The sequence below is a fragment of the Synchiropus splendidus genome, chromosome 12 (genome assembly GCF_027744825.2).
Source record: "Synchiropus splendidus isolate RoL2022-P1 chromosome 12, RoL_Sspl_1.0, whole genome shotgun sequence".
NCBI lineage: Eukaryota > Metazoa > Chordata > Actinopteri > Syngnathiformes > Callionymidae > Synchiropus > Synchiropus splendidus.
In genome coordinates this window covers 14,299,429-14,323,362 of record NC_071345.1, presented here as the reverse complement: position 1 = coordinate 14,323,362, position 23,934 = coordinate 14,299,429, and the positions used below count along the sequence as shown (strand labels likewise).

The 23,934-nt window shown below is 39.9% G+C and overlaps 1 protein-coding gene across 8 annotated transcripts in view; it reads left to right on the top strand.

Annotated features, from left to right (window-relative positions):
* The window catches only part of arhgef1b (Rho guanine nucleotide exchange factor (GEF) 1b), a 39,423-nt gene extending 16,336 nt beyond the window's left edge, over positions 1 to 23,087 (top strand). For 3 of the 8 annotated variants that reach the window (XM_053880325.1, XM_053880324.1, XM_053880321.1), the window contains exons 6-33: positions 1,658 to 1,700; positions 1,772 to 1,877; positions 3,852 to 3,992; positions 6,559 to 6,588; positions 7,459 to 7,570; positions 8,599 to 8,674; positions 8,793 to 8,822; positions 9,190 to 9,387; positions 9,632 to 9,773; positions 11,878 to 11,889; positions 12,442 to 12,606; positions 13,158 to 13,348; positions 13,428 to 13,574; positions 14,229 to 14,311; positions 14,444 to 14,569; positions 14,776 to 14,890; positions 15,227 to 15,327; positions 15,409 to 15,483; positions 15,565 to 15,640; positions 15,772 to 15,939; positions 16,006 to 16,093; positions 16,159 to 16,272; positions 17,639 to 17,691; positions 17,794 to 17,937; positions 18,030 to 18,137; positions 18,649 to 18,815; positions 19,712 to 19,801; positions 20,722 to 23,087. In XM_053880325.1, the coding sequence (XP_053736300.1) occupies positions 1,658 to 1,700; positions 1,772 to 1,877; positions 3,852 to 3,992; positions 6,559 to 6,588; positions 7,459 to 7,570; positions 8,599 to 8,674; positions 8,793 to 8,822; positions 9,190 to 9,387; positions 9,632 to 9,773; positions 11,878 to 11,889; positions 12,442 to 12,606; positions 13,158 to 13,348; positions 13,428 to 13,574; positions 14,229 to 14,311; positions 14,444 to 14,569; positions 14,776 to 14,890; positions 15,227 to 15,327; positions 15,409 to 15,483; positions 15,565 to 15,640; positions 15,772 to 15,939; positions 16,006 to 16,093; positions 16,159 to 16,272; positions 17,639 to 17,691; positions 17,794 to 17,937; positions 18,030 to 18,137; positions 18,649 to 18,815; positions 19,712 to 19,786 (2,886 nt within the window). In that variant the 3' untranslated portion in view covers positions 19,787 to 19,801; positions 20,722 to 23,087. Of the gene's footprint in view, positions 1 to 1,657; positions 1,701 to 1,771; positions 1,878 to 3,851; positions 3,993 to 6,209; positions 6,491 to 6,558; positions 6,589 to 7,458; positions 7,571 to 8,598; positions 8,675 to 8,792; positions 8,823 to 9,189; positions 9,388 to 9,631; positions 9,774 to 11,877; positions 11,890 to 12,441; positions 12,607 to 13,157; positions 13,349 to 13,427; positions 13,575 to 14,228; positions 14,312 to 14,443; positions 14,570 to 14,775; positions 14,891 to 15,226; positions 15,328 to 15,408; positions 15,484 to 15,564; positions 15,641 to 15,771; positions 15,940 to 16,005; positions 16,094 to 16,158; positions 16,273 to 17,638; positions 17,692 to 17,793; positions 17,938 to 18,029; positions 18,138 to 18,648; positions 18,816 to 19,711; positions 19,802 to 20,721 lie in introns of those variants that run through there. The other 5 variants (XM_053880327.1, XM_053880326.1, XM_053880323.1 and 2 more) reach the window with 4 other exon arrangements.
* Positions 23,088 to 23,934: the final 847 nt, after the last annotated feature.

The following is a 23,934-nucleotide window of genomic DNA, read 5'->3' as shown; positions in this document are numbered from 1 at the left end:
GGACAGCAAGAAGCCCTGTAGTCAGATATGAAATTGCATTTAATTTATATTCAATTCAGGAGTAAATTTTGTTGCGCAGCGCTGATATTTCCGTATCAGCTGTGCACAATTGCGCACGCACGTAGCTTAGAAGGAACATTGCGCGTGACACGGTGATGCTGACTGGAATGGAGACTGATTTCACTTGACTCAACTTGCCTCCCCTGCTTTAATATGTTTTACTCATTGATTTTATAATGCCAGTTATGTATTAGGTTTCTGCCGCAGCTTCACCCGCAGGGCTACCAGCACATGGAAGCTAATAACAGCTGCTTGCATTGTACTTTTTAACATTATCATAGCAAGGACTGTTGATAGGAAAATAATGAGGTTTTCTCTTCTCCATTAGCTCCTTTCACGCCAAATTCTGCTCCTGCAGATCTCATCCTGTCCCATCTCGCTGCTCACCTAGCATCATATCAAAACACATTCCTGACTGAAATTAAGCATTCCATCTCTTTTGTTGTGTCCTGGGGCTTTGACTATGATGCAAACTGAACCGGATGGAGATACGAAAAGGATGTTAGACAACAAACGTGGACAGTATTTCGCCATCTTTTAGTAACACAACTTTGAGTCGCCAATTCATTTATTTGATTATCTCTTCCAAGTCAATATGTCCGCTAGAGGATTCAATATGCACTTGCTGCCCATCCAAACTTGCACTATACATCAGCGTGCTATACACACACTCATCCAAACATGGCTGTCTCCGATTGTCTGTCCTACCATTGAACTTTGGTTGTCGAAGGAACAGGTTGCTGCAAGTTCTTGCCCCAAGATCTCATCTCCAGTTTTTGCCGACCTAGTCACTCTATCGCTGCAGCCAGTTGAAGAACTTGGACGGTCTCTAAGTCTCCAAAATGAGAGCCTTTAATGGGCTTTTACAAACACTCCTGGGACTCTGAACATTCCAGACTGTTGTTGGGTGCCCGGAAATACTCAACATTTAAGAAAAAAAAAACTTTTGTGAGTAAAGACAAGAGTACATATCACATCACAACACAAGCAACACAATACAAAACTGAGCTGAAAACTAGAAATATGTTTTGTTAAAAAGAATTTGCTTAGAATATATAATTTAAGATTCTAGTTTACATCTTAGTCTTATTATAGATTACTAAATAATAAAGCGGAACACTTCCCATGTCAGATCTAGAAGTTTTAAACTAGATTTTTTAAAATGCTTCCTGCCTCAGTTTGAATTTGTCACTGTGTACTATTTAATCATTTTTTGTAGCGTCTCCATTATATAAATTGGTGACTACGTTTGATGTCCATTCCCATCTGACCATCACATCCCTGCTCTGTTGATGTGTTTCCTCATTCCATCACCCCTCGTGTCTGCTCAGCTGGCTCATGAAGCCCTCTCTCCTCGTCCGTTCAAACCCAGACTTCCTGTCAGTAGCGTGGGAAAACCCCTTAAGACGAGTCATCCTTTAATAGCTCCATGTTTTTTCAATCCCTATCTGTTTGTAAGTATGCTGACTCAAACAGATCCCCAAAGCTGAGTCGAGCGTCTGTGTTTTATTTTTGGTGTTGCACTGACTCCTGGCGTAAGTTTTTAGTCACTACAACCTCTTTGATAATTTTCTTGTCTCCCATTTTGTCTGCATAGATTCTCAGGGTTGCCATTCCAACAAATGTGGCGAATGAACTGGGTAAGTCTCCATCATGGCATGTTCTCCTTCAATCGTAAATGCAATTAGCTCACAGCAGCTGTATTAATCAGACCGAAACCGTCCTGATCTGCTGCCGGATGACGTGCAGCGGCGATTTGCCTATGAAGTCCAGATGCGTCAGGCAGTTGAGGTGGTGAAGCAACTGGAGGATTTCAGGTAAGTGTTAAAAGAATCTGCCTTTTATAGTTTTCTGCTCAAATGTAAAGGTTGTAATGTATTGTAGATATCAAACCGACCACATGTGGCTGTGTGGAAATGAGGTGTCTAATTTGTCACCAAATTTCCATACCAATTTTCTTTATAAATTAAATAGCACTTGAATCATTGCATGGATTGCGCCCTGCATATAGTCAGTCTTCGATATTTAAATTAGACTAATGATGGAGGAGCTATTTTTGTGTGAAAAATTTGGTCTGTTTTTGTGATACATGCTGGGTGTTTTGTTATCTTTCTTTTTAAGATGCCCAGGGAGAAGAATGACCATGTAGGCTTTGGCTCTCTATAGCTACCAACTAGTTGGCATGCTCAGTGATGCTTCTAACAGAATTTCTAATTGCTTTTAAATAACACATATAATGAAGAATATGAATATTGCAAAAATAAAAGTCATTAAAATGTAGAAAAGTGGATATAAAAAGAAGATATAAACAAAATAGGTTAACAGAGGTAATGGTAGAAAGTGCCAGGGCATACCTCCACCAGGCCACTCATTTTCACCCAAACTGTGTTGATATTGTGGCCAAACAGTTTTATGTCCGTTATATTTCTGGTTAATAAAGGCCATTCATTTTCATCTGATCTAAATGCATTATGAGTGCAATGCGCCCAGTCGAACAGCAGGTGGCAGTAGCTGTTAGAAGCTAAGTTGAGACACACTGCCGGAAGCAATGGATGAAGGAGAAAATGCGAATGTTGGTGAAACTCAACATTTTAGCTTGATAAAGTGCCTTGATTCGTTCGTATATGTTAATTTATGAAGTCAGGGAACATAGAAACCACTACAAAACTCAAATCACTGTAAAGTTATTTTGTTTCCAAACAAACCAGCTGAGGTTTAACACATAAATATTAGTGAACTGAATGTGTTTCTGGTTCTATGAGTACATGCTGAGCCCTCCAACAGACTTGGTTATTGGTTTAGCCCAGTGATTCTAGACCTTGTTGGAGGACTCAAACCCCACCAGTTCCATATGTGCATTCACCAAAGCCTTATTAGGTGAAAAATAAAATGTTTTTTTTTTTTTTTTTTTCAAATTCAAGGCATAGGTATGTTTTTAAATGAACCATGCATGAACATCACTTTGTTCAAAGAATGAAGAACAAGACAGTGTGACTTCTGCTTTGAGAGACCAGTTCAGATATGCATGGCTAGAACCCTAGGGGTTCGATCGAACCCAGGTTTCAGAACCACTGGTTTAGTCCTTATGAGGCCTTTGCCTTGAAATATATTTTAAACACACCCCACCCTACTGGGGGAAGGACTACCCCCTATATCAGGCCTGTCCAACCCGTGGCTCCCGAGCCACATGCAGCTCTTTTCCCAGTTTCATGCGGCTCTTCACCAAACTTTGTCATTCCCTAAACTAAACGTATGCCATGTTTTTCACCTGTTATTCATTGTCCTTAGGATGTGGCTCTTTTCAGCAACAAAGTAAAACAATGTGGCTCTTAGCCTCTGACTGGTTGGCCACTCCTGCCCTATATAATGACTCCATAGTGACACAATTCAAGGCGCCTGAGTGAAAAAAGAGATGATGCATAGTAGCATAGGGCTTATACAGTTCATTTTGCTGTTTCCTTCTGAGAATCTATTTTGTTGTGCAATATTGAGCGTCACTTTGACATGAGTAGATCCCTTTGTAACATGAATCTTAAATATCAGAAAGCTTACGAGAAACATTTTAAAAATGTTGCTCAAGGTTTGGTTAGCAGAACAACGATTAAAAAAAAATCTGGAATATATTCACATATGTTATGTATGTTCTCACCAAGCTTATATATGATGTGTGTTTTTCTCATCAGGACCCAAGCTGGATGAACAAAGAGTTAGATTTTATAATAATTCTCACATCATCTATAGAAACGTATGCATCTCTCTTGACATTTGTGTGCTACCACTGTTGCGCTCAGGCAGAAGAGGATGATGGGAATGACCCCCAACGAGGCTGAGCTGAATGATGTGGAGAGCCATTATCCAACTGACCGCATCCCAATGGAGATGAAGGAAAAGTCTGTTGCGGAAAACCTGCTGGAGAAGATGTCGGAGACTCAGTGAGCAGATCTTTTTATGTGGTTTGAAAAGCTTCACATTCTAAACATTCTAAAAATTTAAAGTACACCCAGTGCTGGGTCGCTGTATTTGCTTTGATATAGTTAAAAAGTGCCAGTCTTAGTTGGAAAGTCAATATTTTCAAATGTGGTTCCATGGCACATCATCTCCTCTGACTTGATCTCAGAGGGCAGCAACCTTTGTTGAGCAAACGGAAAGTAACGCACATGCTGGAGGACTTGTATTTACTGTATTTCCTGTGGATACAGTATGCTACACCAAATGGAATTTTGTGTTCATTTATTCCTAATGTGATTTCATTTAATTTGTCTTTAACTTGAATTCAAACAGCACAATGATGGTGTTTATGAATATTGCACCTTAATTGTTGCTCTGCTCTTAATGAAACCTAGTGGCTAAAAGACCATATTTCCTACTTTACTAAGACGTATGTTTGTGAGCAGCCGCATAAAGAGAATGTAATTTATCCAAAATTATTCAGAAAACTGTGACAAAATTAATCATTTGGTAAATATAGCAAAAAAAGCAAATTAATACAACTGAATCGGCTGTAGAAAATATGGCTATGTCAATGCATGGATTATAAATTCATGACTACATCTTATTATTCCCTCGAAAATAATGTTTTCAATTTAACTCTGCAGAATAATTAGAGTCATTTGTATAACTACTTATTAGAGTTTCCACCTCTCAGCTCTTAAACAGGTCTGAAGCGATAAAGAAAATACAGATTATCCATCCATCTGTTTTCCACTGCTAATACAAAGCCAAGCGAAGAAGCCCAGTCTTCCCTTTGTCCGGAAACCCCTAAATTATCCCCTAAATTCTTGCTGAGAAAGCACATTTTGGCTACTGGTTTATCAACAAAGCCTTGTGAGACTAGGAACGTTAGCAGTGTTTCCATTAACCTTGAAAATATATTTAGCAAAATATGCCAAACATTGATCAGTTTGATTTTTCAGTATTAATGTACAACAAACATTCTAGAGGCTGCAGCAATATCTAATGGTGTAAGTGAGCGGTCCTCATGTGGTGTGGAAGCAGAAGACGTGCAGTCAAAATATCCAGTTGGTCGACACATCCGTTGCCATTCAGTGCTCGCAGGCGTCCGCCCTCTTGCTTCTGTCAAACAGACCCGAGAATAATACTGACATTTACATACCACGTGAGATTTTGGTTCTGTTGCAAATGAAAGCAGTTTTTAATTGTGAGGAAAAAATGAAATGGAAACCCAGCTACAGTATAAATCAACTGGTGAATCTTCACCACTGTATCCTGTGACTGAGGACACTGCACCAATCCTTCTCATAATATCTTGCTCTGTCCTTCCCTCACTAGTGAACAATACCCCAATATTGTTGAACTCTTCCTTGTTGGGAAGGATCTCATCTCTGGACATTCAAGTCCAGGCTTTTCTGACCGAGGCTCTCGGCCTTAGAGCAGCTGATCCTCATCCCAGGAACCATGTTGACAAAAGCAACAATCCGGTGAAATTGATCAATTCATCAATTATTGCACCTGTAACTATTGGTATTTTTTGTTGGGGAATTTGTAGCATGGAAACATGGAGTCGCCGTGCCACGTTGTCTGAAAGCTCCTTGGAGTTTTGCCAGTCTGTTAAAGAGAGTTTTTGAGGGAGGGCAAGAAGGGAGGGGCTTGTGCTGCTTGGTTGGTTCTTACTCATGGTAGCTCTTGGGTTACTTTCGAAAGATTATCCATGTTGCTATCTAGTTGGTGTGTTCCTTCCAAAAAGTGAGCCGGATAGAGAGCAAGGAGGGTAGGAAGACGTTAGATTGCTGTCATCTTATCAGAAGAGAGGAAACAAACATGGAAAGGGATGCAAGTTGCATCGTTGCTGTCAGTCAATTAAAGACGCCTGCAGTCTGTATGAAAGATCATTCATCCGACTCTATTGCTGTGACACAGAAGCGTCATTGTTTTGGCAGCACAAACCATCTATTCACGCTCACTTCATCTCTTTATTTCCTCCAACTCTTGCACTCGATCACCCGCTCTCAGCCTTGTACAGCACAGTGTCCGACCTCTCTGGGTGGGTGTTAAGTGATTACACTTGGCGGGGGAATCCCAGGAAACTACTCCTCTCTTTTATGATCTCAACAAAACAAGTGTCCGATTTCCACAGTCTTGCCTTCCTGTTGCATCAGACGTGAGAACAGTTAAATAGAGACTTGAACTGAGCGTTTCACACTTTTTCAGACTTGTTGTGCAGACTTTAGTGACTTACTTGAGCTGTGTTTCAGTGTTTTTAACATACTTGCATTTCTAAATCACTTTATTTTCTTTGATTTATTTTTATTTTTTTATTTTTGCAAATATAAGAATATGTTCAGGAGCTTCACTTCTGGAATCACCACAGTTCGCTTTGAGTTGGATCAGCTAAAGATTAACCACTTTCGATTCCATCGGCCAAAACCAGTTTTAACGCGTGAGAGAAAAAAATGTTGCTTAGAAAGAAGCAGTGAGTTTTGCATGATGCTCGATGGCTTGTGTTTACATTTTCTCAACTTGCTTCTCTGTTTATTTCAGACCTACGATTGTCTCTGATGAGGAGAAGTGGTGAGTCGGAAATTTTTTTTTTTTCCATTTGGTATCTTTAGTGATGTATCTCTGCAGTCTTTGAGGCTCTGAAGTTTCTGTTCTTGCAGAGGGAGACAGCTGCTCTCTCTCATTAAAATGGAATTTCTTGCTTAGTTTAAAAATCAAAGTTTGACCTAAAAAAGTTTTTGCAGGCAGCATCAGGCTTTTATTTTTTTCTTATGTATTATTAAATTAGTTGTACTGGTAGCAGAAACATTTCAAGCCATAGTCTGCTCTTTTTTAATGTGTTCTCTTTCATTTTTCTGTCCCATTTTCTGTTTCTAAACTCAACTCTTGAAATCATTCCTCACTATGTCTCACATTTGTCATTATGTCAGACTAGAGATGTTATATCTCAGGGTTTGTCTCTTCAGTTTTTTAACTAGTTTCTAGTAATAATGGCATTTCTTAATTCTCTGTGACGCTTACTCAGCCATCACGGCTTGGGGTTCTTTTTGTATGCCTGAATTTAAAATTTCCAGAGTTCTATAGAAATGACTTTAAAAGTATGTTATAACGTTATAAACTTTTAAGTATAAGTTACTGAAAGTACTTGGCATTATCAACTTAAAAAAGAGCACTTCTCACCTCCAACAACTTCATTTAGGAGAAAAATTAAAGGTAAAAAAACATGTTTAATTGAACTGTCAAACTGTTAAAATACACAACTTTTTTATTAACTTTTTATGTTTGCATTTAAATAAACAGGGAAACAATATTTTCGAATTACAGAGGAAAATGTTACCAACTACACAAGTCATATAAAAAAATTGAGATGATATTTTAAGTGTATTGTGGTTTGATTATTATTTACTTCATTTGCTTCTATTTATTTTTGTTTTGTTGCAGCCAGTCCATCTTTTCAGCAGTGGCGTACTACATGAAACACCTTGGTGTGAAAACCAGGGCAGTCGACAGTAAGAAGTCCAGGGGAGGCTTCTTCAGAAGTAAACTAGTCAAGGTATGTTCAGGAAATTGTTCATTGATTAAAAAAAAAAAATCAGTTTATTAAATCCTAAGACAAACGTGAAGATCTTTTTCACCAATATGAATCAGTTTTATACTTTTATGTTGTTAAACGGAACAAGTATATTGGAATTCAGATATTATTTTGAAGTATTTTTTGTTAAAGAATGAACTGAAGTAGCATCCATCAGATGTGTTAAGTCACCTCCGGACTTGCAGGTGACTCAGGACTCCTCATCCCTACCCTGACCCATCCTCCTGACCCTGTGTGTGGGCTTGCATTTTTCTCAAACCCTATCCTTCTCAATAGATTCTCCTCCACACACCTCACTGTTGTTGTCGAGACCAAAACCAAACTGATTTTTTGTTTCTTCTGCTGTAAATAGATGTGTGTCTATATGACTAATAGACTTACTTCTGTAATCTGTATTCAATTTGGTCTCATATGCTCTAGTCCTGACACGTTCTTGACAGCAACTCTTACTCATAACTGTCCCACACTCAACTCACATCCACTCCCTCCACTACTGGTATACCTCAGGCCTCTGTACTTGGGTTCTTCCTCTTCGTATTGTGCTTCCTCTCTCTTGGAAACCTAATCTGTAAATTCTGTATATACAGTATTTCCACTACTTTGTGGATGACCGTGACCTCTCAACGACTGTGAACTCTTCACCTCTCTGAAAAATAACGTATTTCCCAACCCAGCCAACACCACCTCCACCACATCAGACCCATCCATCAACTACTCCAACCTAGTTTAACAGAAAAAAAGCTTTCCTTGAATGCTGCTCCGCTGTTAAATTATTTTTATTTTGATAGCCATTGTTATAATAACAAAATTCCAACAAGGATTGACAAATAAACTAATGACACCATGTGTGATAAGAGAGAGATGCCTTTTATCTTGAATATTGATTCTCCCAATATCTGAGAACCAGAGTTCGGTTTTGTTATCTCTGCAGAGCATGTTTGAAACCAGTTATTTCTGAACAAACCTTTCGTTTACTCTCTCACCCTCAGAACAGGAAGGATGAGTCTTCCAAAACCAAACCCAGAGGCGGCTTTCCTGGCATCCCCAACTGGATCGCTGGGAACTGTACGTACTGACCAAGCAAATAAATTACATCGAGCCAGATGTAGTTTCATGGCAATCACACGCGCCATCATCAACGACCTTGAGTGTCCTAAAATGAGAATGTTGTCTCCCGTTACAGCTGAGGTCAAACCTAAAACGGAAGTTGAAGGTACTAGTCCCCCCCCCCTCCCCCTCCCCCACCCCCACAATCTCCCCTCTCTTTGTCCACAGAAAGGTCTGATCTTTACTAATATACCCATGAGCATGTCTGCATGTCCCTAAAGACTGGGAGTGGATGTTGGTGGTGTTTTGGATCGTTTGTATTACTGATGTTCTGGGTCTGTTTTTTTTAAGCCTTGCAGTAGAGTTAATTTGACTTTTCTTCTACCAAACTAACTACCGGTACTTCTGTTTCAGTCCCTGATCACGCCGTACTCATTACCTGTCTGTCACAAACTTCATCTAATGTTATGCTGTGTTTTTAAGCCCCAGTCTGCATAATCAATCCTTCTTCTTACCTTCGGTGTTTCGTCCAGCTGACAAAGAGAAAGTGAGTCAAGAGCGGAAAGGACCAACTCCCAGCAGAGGCTCCCTGACTGACCCTGCAGCCCCCTCCACCAGCATTAGGAAGTCAGGTTCTGCTGGAGGGACCCCCAGTCTGCCTGCGGTTGAAATCACAGATGGCTCAGGCAGCAACATCATTGCCACCAGCCCTGACTCTTTACACATCGACGGTAGGCTGCCTTAAACAGTGTCAGACAAGTGGGGGCATTGCACTTAAAAAATGATGATGATTTAGGTCATATTATCATCTAGCTAAGGGAGTACACTTTTACCCATGAGTGGATATACATCATCCTCTTCACATACTTCACTACAAAGCTATCCTTGAAGCTTCAAATGAGGAGCTCCATGATGCTCTGAGTGCTCGTCAACTCTGAAAACCCTCACGTGAAAATTCCTCTCCTCTTTTTCTAGGGCTCTCCAGCAATCGCTTAGACCCTCCAGCCTCTTCAGACCGGGGAGATGTGTCCCCAGTCGGAGTAGGCGGATCTGTCTTCCTGGGCGAGACTCTCTCACCTACTGATCTCCCCCAAGAGGAGACTTTGGAGAAAGACAGGTGAGCAGTGTGGAGGATGAAACTTGCAGGGAATGGGATTATAGTTGCAGTGCAGTGAAGAGAGGCTCCTGCTTTTAGGGGATTAAAGAGACACATGTAATCAGATTATGATTAGGTTATATCTCGTCTGTTCAGATGTAAGACAACCATTTGAAGAGGGGGGGCATGTGTATAGTTCTCACGCTGGGGGAGCGTGGTAAAACTCCCCAGCAGTCTGTCCCTGCTGTGTGCTGGCTTTTTTTGTGCTGCCTTGTTCACTAACAGAACCTCAGACTTTTGTGACAGAGCCCCTCACCAGGTGAACCCCGGCCCAGAACTCTCCCTCATCCTTCTCTTCTCTCTTTATTTTCTGTTCCTCAAGCATGTTGCTCTTCTGCTGGCCCATTTGTTTTTGTACGTGGGCATTACTAATGTTCTTCCCGTTGTTGCCAGATGGTCTTGTTTGTGCAGGCTCATGCCATGTTAAGGCTGTGATGTAGTGAAGCTCTGAGTGGGTGTACATCAGGTCCATTGTTTGAGCCGTTCTGTTCACTCCTACTTGACAGTTTAGAGCATACCATCGGATCATAAAAAGGCTATGCTTCAATGGAGGTGACAATTTGCTTCCATTCCAGTGAATCATGAGTGTCATATATGCTAGCGCTGGCCTCTTGTGGATTCTGTTGATCTAACACAAAGCCTTTTGTGCCCAACAGTGGTGTATGGAGTGAGAGAGTTCACCATAACATCATAATAATGAATGTGGTGTTACGTACAGTACAGACCAAAAGTTTGGACACGACTTCCAGTGTTCTGCATTGCATTACATAATGAAGACATCACATATATGAAGCAGGATATATGGAATTATGTATCAAATTAAAAAAGTTTGAATAACTAAATATGTTTCCTATTTTAGATGACTCAATGTAGCCACCTTTTGCTTTGTTGGCAGGGCTGCAAACACTTGGCCTTCTTAATGAGCTCAGTCACCTGCTGGAAAACCTTATTAGGTGACTACATCATGAAACTTATCGCCGGAATGCCATGAGTGAGCAAAGTCATAATCCAAGCAAAGGGTGGCTCTTTTGAAGAATCTGAAATATAAAACATGTTTGTTGTTGCACTTGTTTGTTAACTACCTAAGTCCACATGTGTTCATTCATAGTTTTGATTCCTTCAGTGGGAATCTATAGTGTAAATAGTTTAGTAGTTTCAGTATATAGTTATAGTTTAGCCCCTTGCTCCGATGGGGATCTACCAGTCAATTGTAAATGTTGGTAGATCACATGGCCTACGTGAGGAACCATGATGACAAGTTGATTTTAGCCTCACTGTCTTCAGTCCAGGGGATCAGATCAGGTCAGCTGTTTAAATAGACCACAAACACAGCCAAGCATGTGAGGAGCCACCGCAATAAAATCAGTCGTGGTGACTTGAGATGAACCTGTTCCCATGAGGCTCTGCAGCGCAGTCAACCAATCACAGTGGCTCTTAACTACAATATGGATTTTTATGGACAAACACGCTTCATCCCTCCAAGATACTGAGTCTCGTCACAGCAGACCGATGAAGTTTCTGTCGTTTTAATTACGTTCAAGTGTGGATCCATGGTCACTTTTAAGGTCTCCAAGCCGGTCTCAATATTTTATATATATATATATATATATATATATAAAATGCCTCAGATTCCTTCACATTCAGGTCAAATATCTGAGAGGGTTAGCTGTTTGAATACGTTTTGCGGGTTGGATGGATCATTGCCTCATTTGTCTTGGAAAAGGCCGCTCAGTTGAGTCGCTACGTTGAGTCAATAAATTACCACAATTCTTATGAATAAACAGACTAAATCTGACTTTGACTGGTCACAACTGCTCTATGCTGAGTCAACTAAATTGGGTGTTGCTGTTCCTGCCGTTTGCTTGCCCAGGTGTCTGCAAGTGTTGCAACTAGCAAGGTTCGTCTCCTCCTCGACCCTCTCTCCTTGCTTGTCATTGTTGTGTGCAGGTCCATGTCTGGTCAGGGGCTTTTGGCACGTGTTGCTCTGACAGCCAAACATTAGCAGTATACATTAAAGGTTGTCACTGCTCGTGTTTAACAATGTGGTGTCCCCGTGTTTTCGCAGAGGGAAGACAAGGTGGGTCTCAGCGCCTTGACAGAGTCGCGGACATGCTTCAGGCCGTGTAGTGGCACACACACACACACACACACACACACACACACACACATATATACACCTCACACAGCTCAAGCGTTGCTTTATAAAAGGATGATGAACAGGATTGTTGCGACCACTTGGAATATAAATGCTGGATGTTTCTCGCACCGTGTGGAGAATGGTAATGACTGTTATCGTGATAAAAGAAAATAGCTTTCAAGTTGCTCAAGTGGGAATATCTGTTCTGAAAGCAGAGGCCTCGGTGCTCGAATATCTAAAGCATGTGAAAGATATTTTTCTGGTTAATTGTCAACCAGTATGCATGTCTAATTCCATGCATATTTATGACTTGTTCATTTTCTCTTTTATCTCTCGTCGCAAATGCGATTCCTCTATTCTCTCGTTTATTTCTGTCATCTGTTTGACACGTTGACTTTCTATGCTTTCAACTCTTTAACAATGCTGTTCCCTTCTTCTGCGTATTCATCTCCTCCCGCCACACTTCTCCTGTCCCGCCTCTCCTTCCCTCAGTAGGAAAGTAACCCGTAGCGAGAGTGCCCGTGTGGATCGGCACTCCTCTCGGCGCCGTGGCTCCTCCAGGGCCAAACAGTCCCGCTCCCGTAGTGACGTGGACCTCCAGATGCCCTCGACAGTGACATCAATATCTGCTCATCTCACAACCCATCACCTCCATCCGTAAGATGGACCCAACCCATCTTAATACCCTCACTCGATAGGGTGGTGCACAGCAAGGACAGACATGCTCCCTAATGACATGCAAATATTAATAAGTCTCATTGTACGATGGTCATGAATCTGAAGGGAGTTCATAGATGGATTTATTTTCTTAATTCTTGGTTGGAATCTTTTGAAAAATTGAAGCTTCTGTTTAAGGAGCTATAAAGAGTTTTGAGGATGAGCCCACAATTAAGTTCGACTCAATAGATCCTTTTCCACCACGATGTGAAGTGGACCCCTATTGCTCTGTGACCATACAATGGGCAGAACATGGATAACTGAAGTGACGTGTACGCATTTGGTTTTAGCAGTCATTTTCTTATATTTTAAAAATTTAAGTTGAAATCCTCATGCGTCTCTTTGACTTGCTCGCTGGTAGAGAAGCTAGTTTTCCCAAAGGGGTTGTAGCTTTTGAGTGTTGGATGCATTTTATGTTGATATTGATGGATGGCAATTTGTTTCATTCAAAAACAAATATTGCCGATAACCAGGTTTACTTGTTTTCTCAGTGCCGACTCACCAGTGTTGGCACCTGAAGGGCTGGGGTCCGCCCCGACCAGCCCCTCCCCTCAGCTGGAGGAGTTGGATCCTCGTCTCCTCGAGTTCGAGCAGGACCCTCCCAACTGGCGGGAGCTGGCCTCCCCAGAAGCTGTTGCCAGCCTCGGCAAGAAGGAGACAGAAAGGCAGGAGGTCATCAACGGTGAGAGGAAACAAAGCTTAAGTGAAGGTCTGTTTGTTTACCAACCTTCTTCTGACTCAATCGTTAATCTTTCTTCCAGAGTTATTTGCTACTGAACATGCTCATGTTAGGATGCTGAGTGTTCTTCAGATGGTTTTCTCTAAACCTTTGGAGCGGGAGGAGCTGCTGACCAGTACGGAGCTCGCTGCTATATTCCCAAATCTGGATGAGATCATAGAGATGCACTGTAAGTGTAAAACACTGATAGATGTCATGACTTGTTTGACCTTTTCATGTATTCTGAAAAATGTCTTTCAGAAATATGCTTTTATTGAGTAACTCGTAATTTTTGGTTTCTATTAATGTTGGGTGGGAGATTCTCTTTTATCACATTCATACATTTGTCATTAATTTACTTTGTCATTTTTGGTTTTCTTATTTTTATTTATTTATTTTTCCAGTGATTGTCTCGTTTATTTGTCACAAACATGCATTACGTGGTAGATATATTTGCCTGAAAATATTAGTTTTCTTGTTTTTTGTTTATTTTCAATTTCAATTTTTTTATTTTCGTAAACTTCGAGAGTACTAAACACATTAACAGTATATACAATTCTGTCACTCCTTCACTTTCAGTCATGGTGTTGTCATTTGTTTTGCTAACAATATATTACAAATTAATAAGAAAAATAATTGGAGGGTTATTTTTTTAAATTATATGCCATTTATTACAAATTTAATCAAGCTTTCTGTTCCAGTATTTATTCCTAACGTTAAACTTCTTTAAAATTATAATGCTCTTCATACATTTAGCTCTTGTTCTTTTGTTGTTTATCTTAAATTCTCAATTAAATTTTTGTGCGGCATCATCCTATTAACTTCAATTGTTTGTGCGTTACAGATAACTTCTATGACAACCTCAAGAAGCTACGTGTGGAGGACAACTTCATAGTCAAATCCATTAGCACTACTGTTTTTAACCGAGTGAGTTATGTTTGTTCAAATCACTAGTTTTCCAGTAGATCTTATAGTTAATTCTTTCTACTTTTCTATCTGTCGCTCTCTCTGTGGTTCCGAGCTGTCTGTTCTCTATCTGATGTCTTCTGTATGTTTTAGTTCGGTGGCACAGAAGGTGAATGGTTCCAGAAACTGACTGCACGGTTCTGCAGTCACCAGTCATGGGCTCTGGAGCAGATCAAGAGCAGGCAGAAGAAAGAGCCGCGCTTCAACTCCTTCATACAGGTGCGAAACATCATCACACACATGCACATGGGCAAAAACTGGACATAAACACTCACTATTTCTGAATCTAAATTCTTTGAAAGAAAGACGTCACATATGGATGGGTCCAAAAGATTAAAAGACATACGCGACGTCTACTGAAATTCTAAAATATCATTTCATACAATTCAGCACTGTTTTGTGTGTTTTTCATGTGTGTGTTTCAGGAAGCAGCCAGTAAACCCCAGTGTCGCAGACTGCAGCTCAAGGACATCATTCCCTTCGAGATGCAGAGATTAACAAAGTACCCGTTGCTGCTGGAAAATATTGCCAAGAACACAGGTTTGTTTTGGAAAAACCTCAAATATGGCACATATTGTTTAGCGATACTGGCTTGGATAGTCAAATTAGAATTGGGCTGGAACTCGCGTTGTCTTGTCCACAGTTAGTTTAGATTCTTTTATACTTGTTTGCAGTTGACACATTAAAAGTGGCAATGTTCTCGGTTTTCATAAAAAGATGATACGTTTCCTCATTTTTTTTTCACAAAACCTTAAGTCACTGCATGATTACGATCGTCTACACCAAGAATTTTGAATTCACTTACGGCACAATCTGTCCCAGATTCTAACAGTCACCTCCCAATAGAGCAGTCTTTCAAGTTAGTTTTCGTTCCAGTCGATCCGGAGGAGAAGGAGAAAATCCAGCAGAGCGCAGAGTGCTGCAAAAAGATCCTCAACCACGTCAACGAGGAAGTCAAAGTCATGGAGAATCTTTTGGTGAGCATCACACATCTGGTGACGCTTGTGTCCTGACAACAAATGTATTCGCTTGTTTCCTAACCTTGACTTTATTTTCAGACACTGAAGGACTATCAGAGGAGATTGGACACATCAGGACTCAAACCGAGCAATGACCTTTACACTGAATATAAAGTTAGAGCTTGCACATATTAATTTTTCACAATATCAATTGTTCTGTTTTTCAATTTATTTAATTTCCCTCTGCCTGGACAGAACATTGATCTGACTCAGAAGGCGATGCTTTACGAAGGACCCCTAACTTGGAGGGTCACCAAGGAAAAAGCAATTGGTAAATTCATAATTTTGTCCATTTCCTTCTGTTTGTTGAAATGTTGAGTCTTTTTAATACTCAAAATGTACAAAGGAGCCGAAAAATGCCTGGTCTGATCTGACATTTTCTCCTCCCATCATGTCTCGCAGAGGTTCAGTGCGTGCTGCTTGGCGACCTATTGGTTCTTCTACAGAAGCAGGATGACAAGATGGTGCTGAAATGCCAGAGCAAAAGTACCATCGCGGCCCAAGAGGGGAAGCAAATGCTGAGCCCCATTATTAAACTGGACTCTGTGTTCCTTCGAGAGGTTGCCACAGGTTAGAAGTTGATCGTGGCGTTGTTAGCGATACACTGAGGTTAACCTCAAATCTCTTTCTCATCAGATCGGAAGGCATTCTATGTGATCTTCACGTGGGACAGTGGCGCTCAGATCTACGAGCTGAGAGCTCAGTCGATCGGCGAGAGGAGGCTGTGAGTGTGAAACATGACTTGAAATTAACAGTCCAATTACATCCAAATGTGTTCACCTTTCACAGCTGGACAGAGGCCATCAAGGCTGCAATGGAAGATTTGAAGAAGAGCGGCACGCCAATGAGATTGTCACTGCCACCAGGAGGAGGAGGAGGAGGAGGGCCTGCCAGTCCTTCATCGTAAGTGTTTTCAATGTCTAATGGTTAAGAGCAGGGGTTCTTACCTTTTTGATCTTGGGGCCCAAGTAGGCACGAGGCCCATTCAAGTAATAGTACTGATTCATGACTCTTGATTTCATTTGTGATCAATAATCGTATTTAATCTACTTACACATAGACAAAGCAAAACCTTGTGAAATAACATGACACCATTTGATCATCGCAAAGATATTTATTGGTCATTGAAAAGTCCAACAAGCAGCAGAACCAGGTGCAAGTCATACACGTCAATTTTACAAAAGAAACAAAGGAAAAAAATACACTTGATGGAAAACTGCTGAGAAAATTGGAAAAACAGAATAAAATTCTGAATCAAATAAAAAGCATGTCTAAATAAAAGTAGTATATTTTATTTAAACCCCATAGAAGATATAAGTAAATGAAAGTATCGCCACAAAATGTAATTCACTTTCAAAATTGCTTCAACAGGTGTTTTCATGAACAGTTTTTACTGTTGGGGGTGGCAGCATCACGTAATCATTTTTTCTTTTCAAGAACTTCTTCATAGTTGGTAACTATCACAGATTTGCAGCTGCCTAGGCAATTTAGTGACGCACTACTGCCACCCTACGTGGCCTGTGTATTTAAACTGAGCGTCTCGCAGCTCAGAGGTGTAAAACAAAAAAACTTCTAGCAGCCCTATGGTTAAGCATCACTGGATTAGAGCGCACATGCTCAAATACTAATCTGAAAGGGACTTTTTTCAACAAGTCATACTATTCATCGAGGTTTACCAGGCGAAGTTACACAAGGGGTGGGTATAAAAATCAGTCCAGCAATGTATTGCAGCCTCCCCTGAATTCAACGTTAATTCAGCAAATCTTCTGAATCGATTCACCACTTGGCTGGAAGGCACGCTGTGTATGGGATTCACTTTTAATGGAAGGAAACCGCACTCAACTAAAACAGAACACTAACAACGGAGAGTGGAAAGAATCTGGAGGACTTCGTTTATCATTCAAATGTGTTCTAAATACACAAAACTCAATAACTGCAGTAGAGGTTACTGATGTGGGACACACGATGGCCAAGTGGGCCTAGGCTGCACTTTAATCCTACGTGAGGCCCAAGTAGGGCCCCCAAACAGGATTACAACCACTATGATGGAGTCCATTGTGTTGTTTCCTGGAGAAGTGTGGTCTCTTAATGGCAAATGAACTTAGTGTAGTTCTCTTGGTTTGAAACTAAAGTTTGAATTTGCCCTCCAAAGTAAGGCATGATAAATGAACCTGTGTGCAGCAGCAGCAGGTATTAATCAATTTGTCTCTCGTCTGACACTGTCCTCTCTCTCTCACTCTCTCTCTCGCTCTCTTTCTCTCTCTGTCAGAATGACCGCGCCCTTGAGTCCGACTGAAAATGGAGGTTTGAAAAGCAGCGGCGGTGAGAACATGACGCTTCATCAGCGTAACACGGAAAAATGATGAAGAAATGTATTATTGTACGACTTGACTGCCAGCTCTGACTCCGGGTGTTTGTCTGCAGATCGCGATAAGGACAGTCTAATGGATGAGAAGTCTTCAGACCCCAGGCACTCGCTGATTGATTTCCTGTCAGATAAAGGCTTTGACTTGATAGGCCACTCCAACAGCGATCAGGAGAAGGTGGCCAGCGCCGGCCTGGATGAAGGTGAACACGGGTCGACCTCGTCTGTGATGCATGTCCATATAAATCTCTTCACCGCACTCCAAAGAGCTGACAGGTTGCGTCTCCCCCGCCAGTCATGTCACTGAAGAGGCTGCTGGTCCGGAGCATCAGTCTGTCGGAAGATTCTCAGCTTGATGAGGAGAACGGGGAGGAGCAGTCGGAGGGGCCCAGTCTAGAAATAGGTCTGTGGATCAGGTTGAATATTTAAATCCCTGCGAGCATTTGTCATTGCGCTGATGAAATACTAAATTCAAAACATGGAGTGAAGACGCTAAATCAGCAGCCAACAAGTTATTGATGTGCTTGGTCAGGTAAAAAGTCTATTGCGCACTGCAATAGTTGTGGCTCATATATATGAATTTATAACAGCTATGTTTTGTGTGATAAGTCACAGTCATATTTAATAAATGTCATCCTGTCTTACTCTCCAAACCATGTTTGGGTAGTATTTTTGCTGTAAATTTGAGACCAAACTTTCCCCAAATTTGCATACAGAATTTTAAATTAGAAATAAATGTTGCATTCCCGAAGCCTGAAATTAACACATGCAGACTGCTTAATATTACATGTTTATCTACAAGTATAAACATATTTCCATGTTTATTTCATGCCGTGCAGTGCATGTTTAATTTTAAATATTAATCGCATTCACTGTTTGTGAAACAAACTCATGTTTTTCCCCTTCGTCCACAGAAGAAAGTAACACCGCGGATGGAGTTGCCGAGGAGGAAAGAGAAAGTAGAAGAATGAAGGCAGAAGAGGATCAGAGTTTCAGCGCACCGCTGGTTTTGTCTCAGGAGAGGATGGAGGAAGTATACAAGAGACTTCGGAGACTGGAGGAGTACATAAAGAGACTACAGGTGACAAGATTGTAGCTGGTCACGTTAGTGACCAGTGGTGAAGCACTCCCATTCAGTCTCAGAGATCAACATTTTCTCATCTCATTCTCAATTATTTAGCAATTTATTCAGGACTATCTCTCCCATGTTTGTTTTTCTCTCACGCCATTTTTACTCCACCATCATTTCGAATACATACAGACACACATATATATTCATGTATAATTATTTATTGTAAACACATAATTCTGTGTTAATTTGTGGTATATTTTCTTTTTACTTTAAATGCTGCTTCCTTGTTGTATTTGTATGTTTAATTCATTTATTTTTCTTGTTACATTTCCATTTTCACCTTTATTCCTACTTTTCCAAGAGTAAGAGTAACCTTAAGTGTAACAGCGTATTCAGCCATGTTAAAATACATTTAATGTTGTTCTCGATAATCTTATTACACAATGTTAATTACGTAGAGTCTGTCTTACATACAAACTATGTAAGTTTAACTTTTACACATTTCTACACACAATATCTATCTGCTTCTATACATGTATTATATACAGAGTGTGTGTAGATTATTTTTATTATATTTTTTATTGCTGTTCTACATGAACATATTCCTGTTCATCAAAGTTTCTATTTTACATCGTGCTGATGTCGTTTTCATTTCATCTGAGACCATCTGTGTGTGGCACAAACAAGTGCTGAGTCGGAACAAAGATGGACAAGTAAACTTCACTCTTCTTAACCGCTCGTGTTATTACTCGGCTGGACTTATGCTGAAAATGGCTTCTGTGATGAGATGTGTCAGAGCGAGACAGAGAGGATGTTGGGTAATCAAAGTTGTGTGGTTGTGAGTGTGTGTGTGTGTGTTTGTGCGTGCGTGCAGCTCTTGAGCCCATATTGATTTTGTGTTGCAGACTGTAGAAGACGAGCACCATCGGCTGCAGGAGGCTCTTTCGAAATTCTCCTTGGAGGGAGGAAACTTCCAGTGAGATGCTGACCACATGGTGAGATGGGGATGATATGAGAAAGAGATGTCAGTGTTAGCAAAGCTAAACAAACTTTGAACTTTGAAGCATGGGCAGATTTACCTGAGACATTGTGAGAGTGACTCCCGCCAAGCTGTTTACGGCCACTAACAGATTTTTATTTCTTTTAAATGCATTATTATTAGCCTACATTTATTGTTATAATAATGCATTCATCCAGACAGCAGGTGGCAGTAGCGCTGCAATCCTGCAACACTCACATCAGGTACTTGAAGAAGAGGTTCTTGCTGCAGCAGCAATGTTATGCAACCAAGCGGTAGAAAGGAATGTTGTGCTCCTCTATTCTTGGATATTGGAACCTTTGTCGCTATCCAATCCAGTTATAACGGTAGTTCTATTAGCGCTCATAGTCCCAGTGTGGGAACTGAGCTTGCGGCAGAAGAGTGGCTCTTTTAGCCATGACATTAGCTCTGTTGCATTCAGTGGTTGTGACTGTCATGTGACTGGCAATGCACTAAGAATCAAAAGAAGTCGCTTGGGCAATGAATGAATCTCCCTCACGTTTCTTTCTTTTTTACTTTTGTTACATGTTTTCTTCTATTAAGTTTATGTTTCTCACACGCCGTATTTACTTTTACTTTTTTTTATTGTTATTTACTTTTATTTTGATCAATTAGTTACTTTCATGAAATGGCATTTATTGAGCCTTTTTCTCCAGTTTATGAACCTTTTTTTGTAACACAACTTCCAGATACATGCTCTGAGTACAGGAAGTGAACAGCAAAATACACAGTAAAATACGAAGAAATGTGTGTCAGACTGAAGATAGTTTTTAGTGTTGTTCATTCCTTCTGTCCCTTCAAAAAAGTCCCACTACTAACCTTTTAAATCCCCCTCCTCCCATTAACTGCCATGTTGTGCTCTCCCCATCTCTCCAGTCTTCCAACAGTTTGGAGTGTGAGAGTGACTTCCAGAATCGTTCCTCAGAATTCCTTCAAGTCCTTCCGGGACCTTTTTCTGCTCCAGCGTTGCGCAGCCTTGCAGATGCCTGGACCAGTGTGGTGGAGAAAGAAAAAGAAGGACCGGGGTGGTTTCAGTGATGCCACATTGGATTTGTTGTCTGATGAGGTGGCTGTATTTTAGAGAAGGAACGCAGAGATGCCAAAAAAAAAAAAAAAAAAAAAGATGAAGCAATGTTTTGCCAAGAGAGATGCTGCCTAAAAATGTATTGATAAGAAGCATGTATGCTAATACATGCTTCACTGTGTTGCCAGAAGCTGATGTACAGTAAGCAATGTGTTTAGCGCCTTCAAAAGCAAATTTTTATTAAGAAACTCCTGCTGATTCCGTTCGACTCCTGCTTCGTACCAGCGGCCTCTCACTTCAAGCAAGACATTTGACGTTGGGTTCAATGCAAAATATGTCACACAGTCTGTTACAAATATGTGCTCCCACTCTTCACTGGTCACTAGGAAATGTATGAATCACTTTACTGAGGTGCTGCTGATGATTAACCTTTCGTATTTATTGATTCTCCTGAATCCAGAGTCTAGCTATGACAACGCCTATTTATTAGGCGAGAGGGAAGTCGGAAGACTGAGAGAGAGAGAGAGCAGGAGAAGGGAGTGGAAATGTCCATGAGGAGGATAAATAGAGAGTTGCAGCAATCTGGTGAGTCAGCTTTATCTTGTGAAGCCGCCATCACGGCCTCTGATCCTTAAAACAATCCATGTTTCAATGAGCAGTTAATATAACAGCGACTCAGAGAGCACATGGTGACAAACGGGGTGGAGTAGTCCCGGAACTTAACAGGCCAGGATAGAAAAAGAAGGATTGGGGTGAAACTAAATGATTTAAAATGCTGCTGATGCCTCAGGAGTAAATTATGGAGCTGTAAAAATAGCATGGGTTAACCTTATCATCTGTCTGAAGTCACACTTGTCTGACTTTTACTCAATGACGTTCCATTTAAAAAAAAAAAAAAAACATTTTCATTTGAAATTGAAACACGAAGAAACATTCTAAAGAAATGAGTTAACAATATTTATCAAAACATCTAAAAATAAATAAATCTTATGGCTCTGACAAAACTTTACTCACTGTTTATATCTGCCCTTTTTCAGTACGCTTTTGACCCAGAAATGTCTTTACTAAAAGTAAGAGAATGTTCTTATGAAAATATTCACTTTTTCAGCATCATTTTCCCACAGAATATTGTTCCACTCATACCTGCACTTGAATGATTGAGCCTTTTATTTGCACCCCTTTGTCACTTCCATCTATATTGGAAACATGAATGAACTAATTGGTTAGATATTTAGTCGATCTGTCAAGTCCCCAAACATGAGTCCAGTTCAACAAGAAACCAAAGACAATATCATTCTTTAAAAGTAAATATTTGCGGAGTAACCCTGAACTCCGACTCCTGTAAAACCTTAATAAGGATAGACATGTTAGCAACCCTCTGGATGGAAATAAAAGATAATGAGGTCTAAGTCCCAAGAGGTGGCGGCGCACTCTGACTTCACTTCACAATCTGATTCAATAACAACATTGTAAACAGAGAAATCAAACGTAGAGACGGCACATTTTGCACCCCACTTTTTAAAATCCGGCTTTATGAACATGCTTTTCGTCACTGCGGTGACCTGAGTTGGAGGCATTTTCTATGCATGAACTAGTTCAAACAAATGATTCCCAAGTAGAGGGATCCAAGCAGACAGGGGTTCTTATGGCTCCGAACACCCACCCCTTCACTTTCTTCTTAAATATGCAAAGAACTGTAGAACTTAATTTATCGTTTGGTGCCTTGTGTTGACTTTCAAGCTTTTCTGTTTCTGCTGGAGCGATGAGTTACAACGACCAAATGAAGACGAACCAGGATTAGACGACTCCAAACTCAAGCATGTAAATATGAACACAGATTGTTTTTCCTGCGTCTTCCTCCATCTTTCTATAAACCATGCAAGAAAATAATGTGTATTTGGGTTTGGATTTTATTGCGCGGAAAAAAAGACCCTTGATGATGTATAATTAAGGTACGTTTTGGTTTTTTTTTTTTAAGTCTTCATTTTTCAAATAAAATTGGGAAATAAATGCTGGTTTCATATTTCATTATCTCTTCATTTTTATAATGCTGTACGACACAAGAGTATTTCTATTTCAGGGGCAGGAAATGTTTTTGCCACATTTTGCACCAGGAGAAAATAAAAAGGAAAATTGTTAATATGTTTTTTTAATGTTTTTATTTAAAGGAATAATAAACTGGAAAATGAGAGTACAGCAAGTGTTTTAGTACTAGCTAAAATAATAGGTAACACTTTAGCCTGGGGAACACATTGACTATTAATAAACAAATTACTTGCTTATTTTTGTTTATTGCTTGGTAATTATGGTTTGGAGGGAATTTTCATTGACTATTCTAAAATCTAAAAAAAAAAAAAAAGTTACCGACTAATAAGCTGAAAATACTCATATGAATAAGTAGTTTACTTAAGGTAATAAATGTAATATAATAATTGTAATAATACAAGAAATAAATGTTTGGAAATAGAATTAATTTGAAACAAAAACAACTAAATTATGACTGAATTGATCAAAAGCTGACATATTTTCTAAAAAAAATCAGTAAATGTCTTTAACAAAAACAATGGGCAATAAATTAACCTGATAAATTAATGTGATAATAAAGGCTAATGTCTTTATGACTGGAATGATTACAGACCAATAAAATAATAAAATAAAAACTCGTGATAGAAATGCTGGTTAAGAAAAGAGCCTTAAAATAAACTGAAATAAAGGATTGGAATACATGTTATTTTTAGCATTCATTTTGCATTTAATAAATACATTCTAATAAAAATAAGTTTAAGGACGGACAAATAAAAACGGCAGATTATATTTGGGCTGGGACTTGAGATTCATTTCAATGAATTTAGCACAGAAATGATAAATCATTACTTACCATGCAGATTATTCGGATATATTCACAGCGATCACATTTCAGTGCACCAATTCCAGCAGCATTATTGCATGTGATGCCATAGGAAAACCTCCATGATGAAGGGGACTAAATGGCATTGTGCTGATATTAAAAAAATAATAACAATAATAGAAACATGAAGATGTTAGTCACACTTAAATTATTTAAA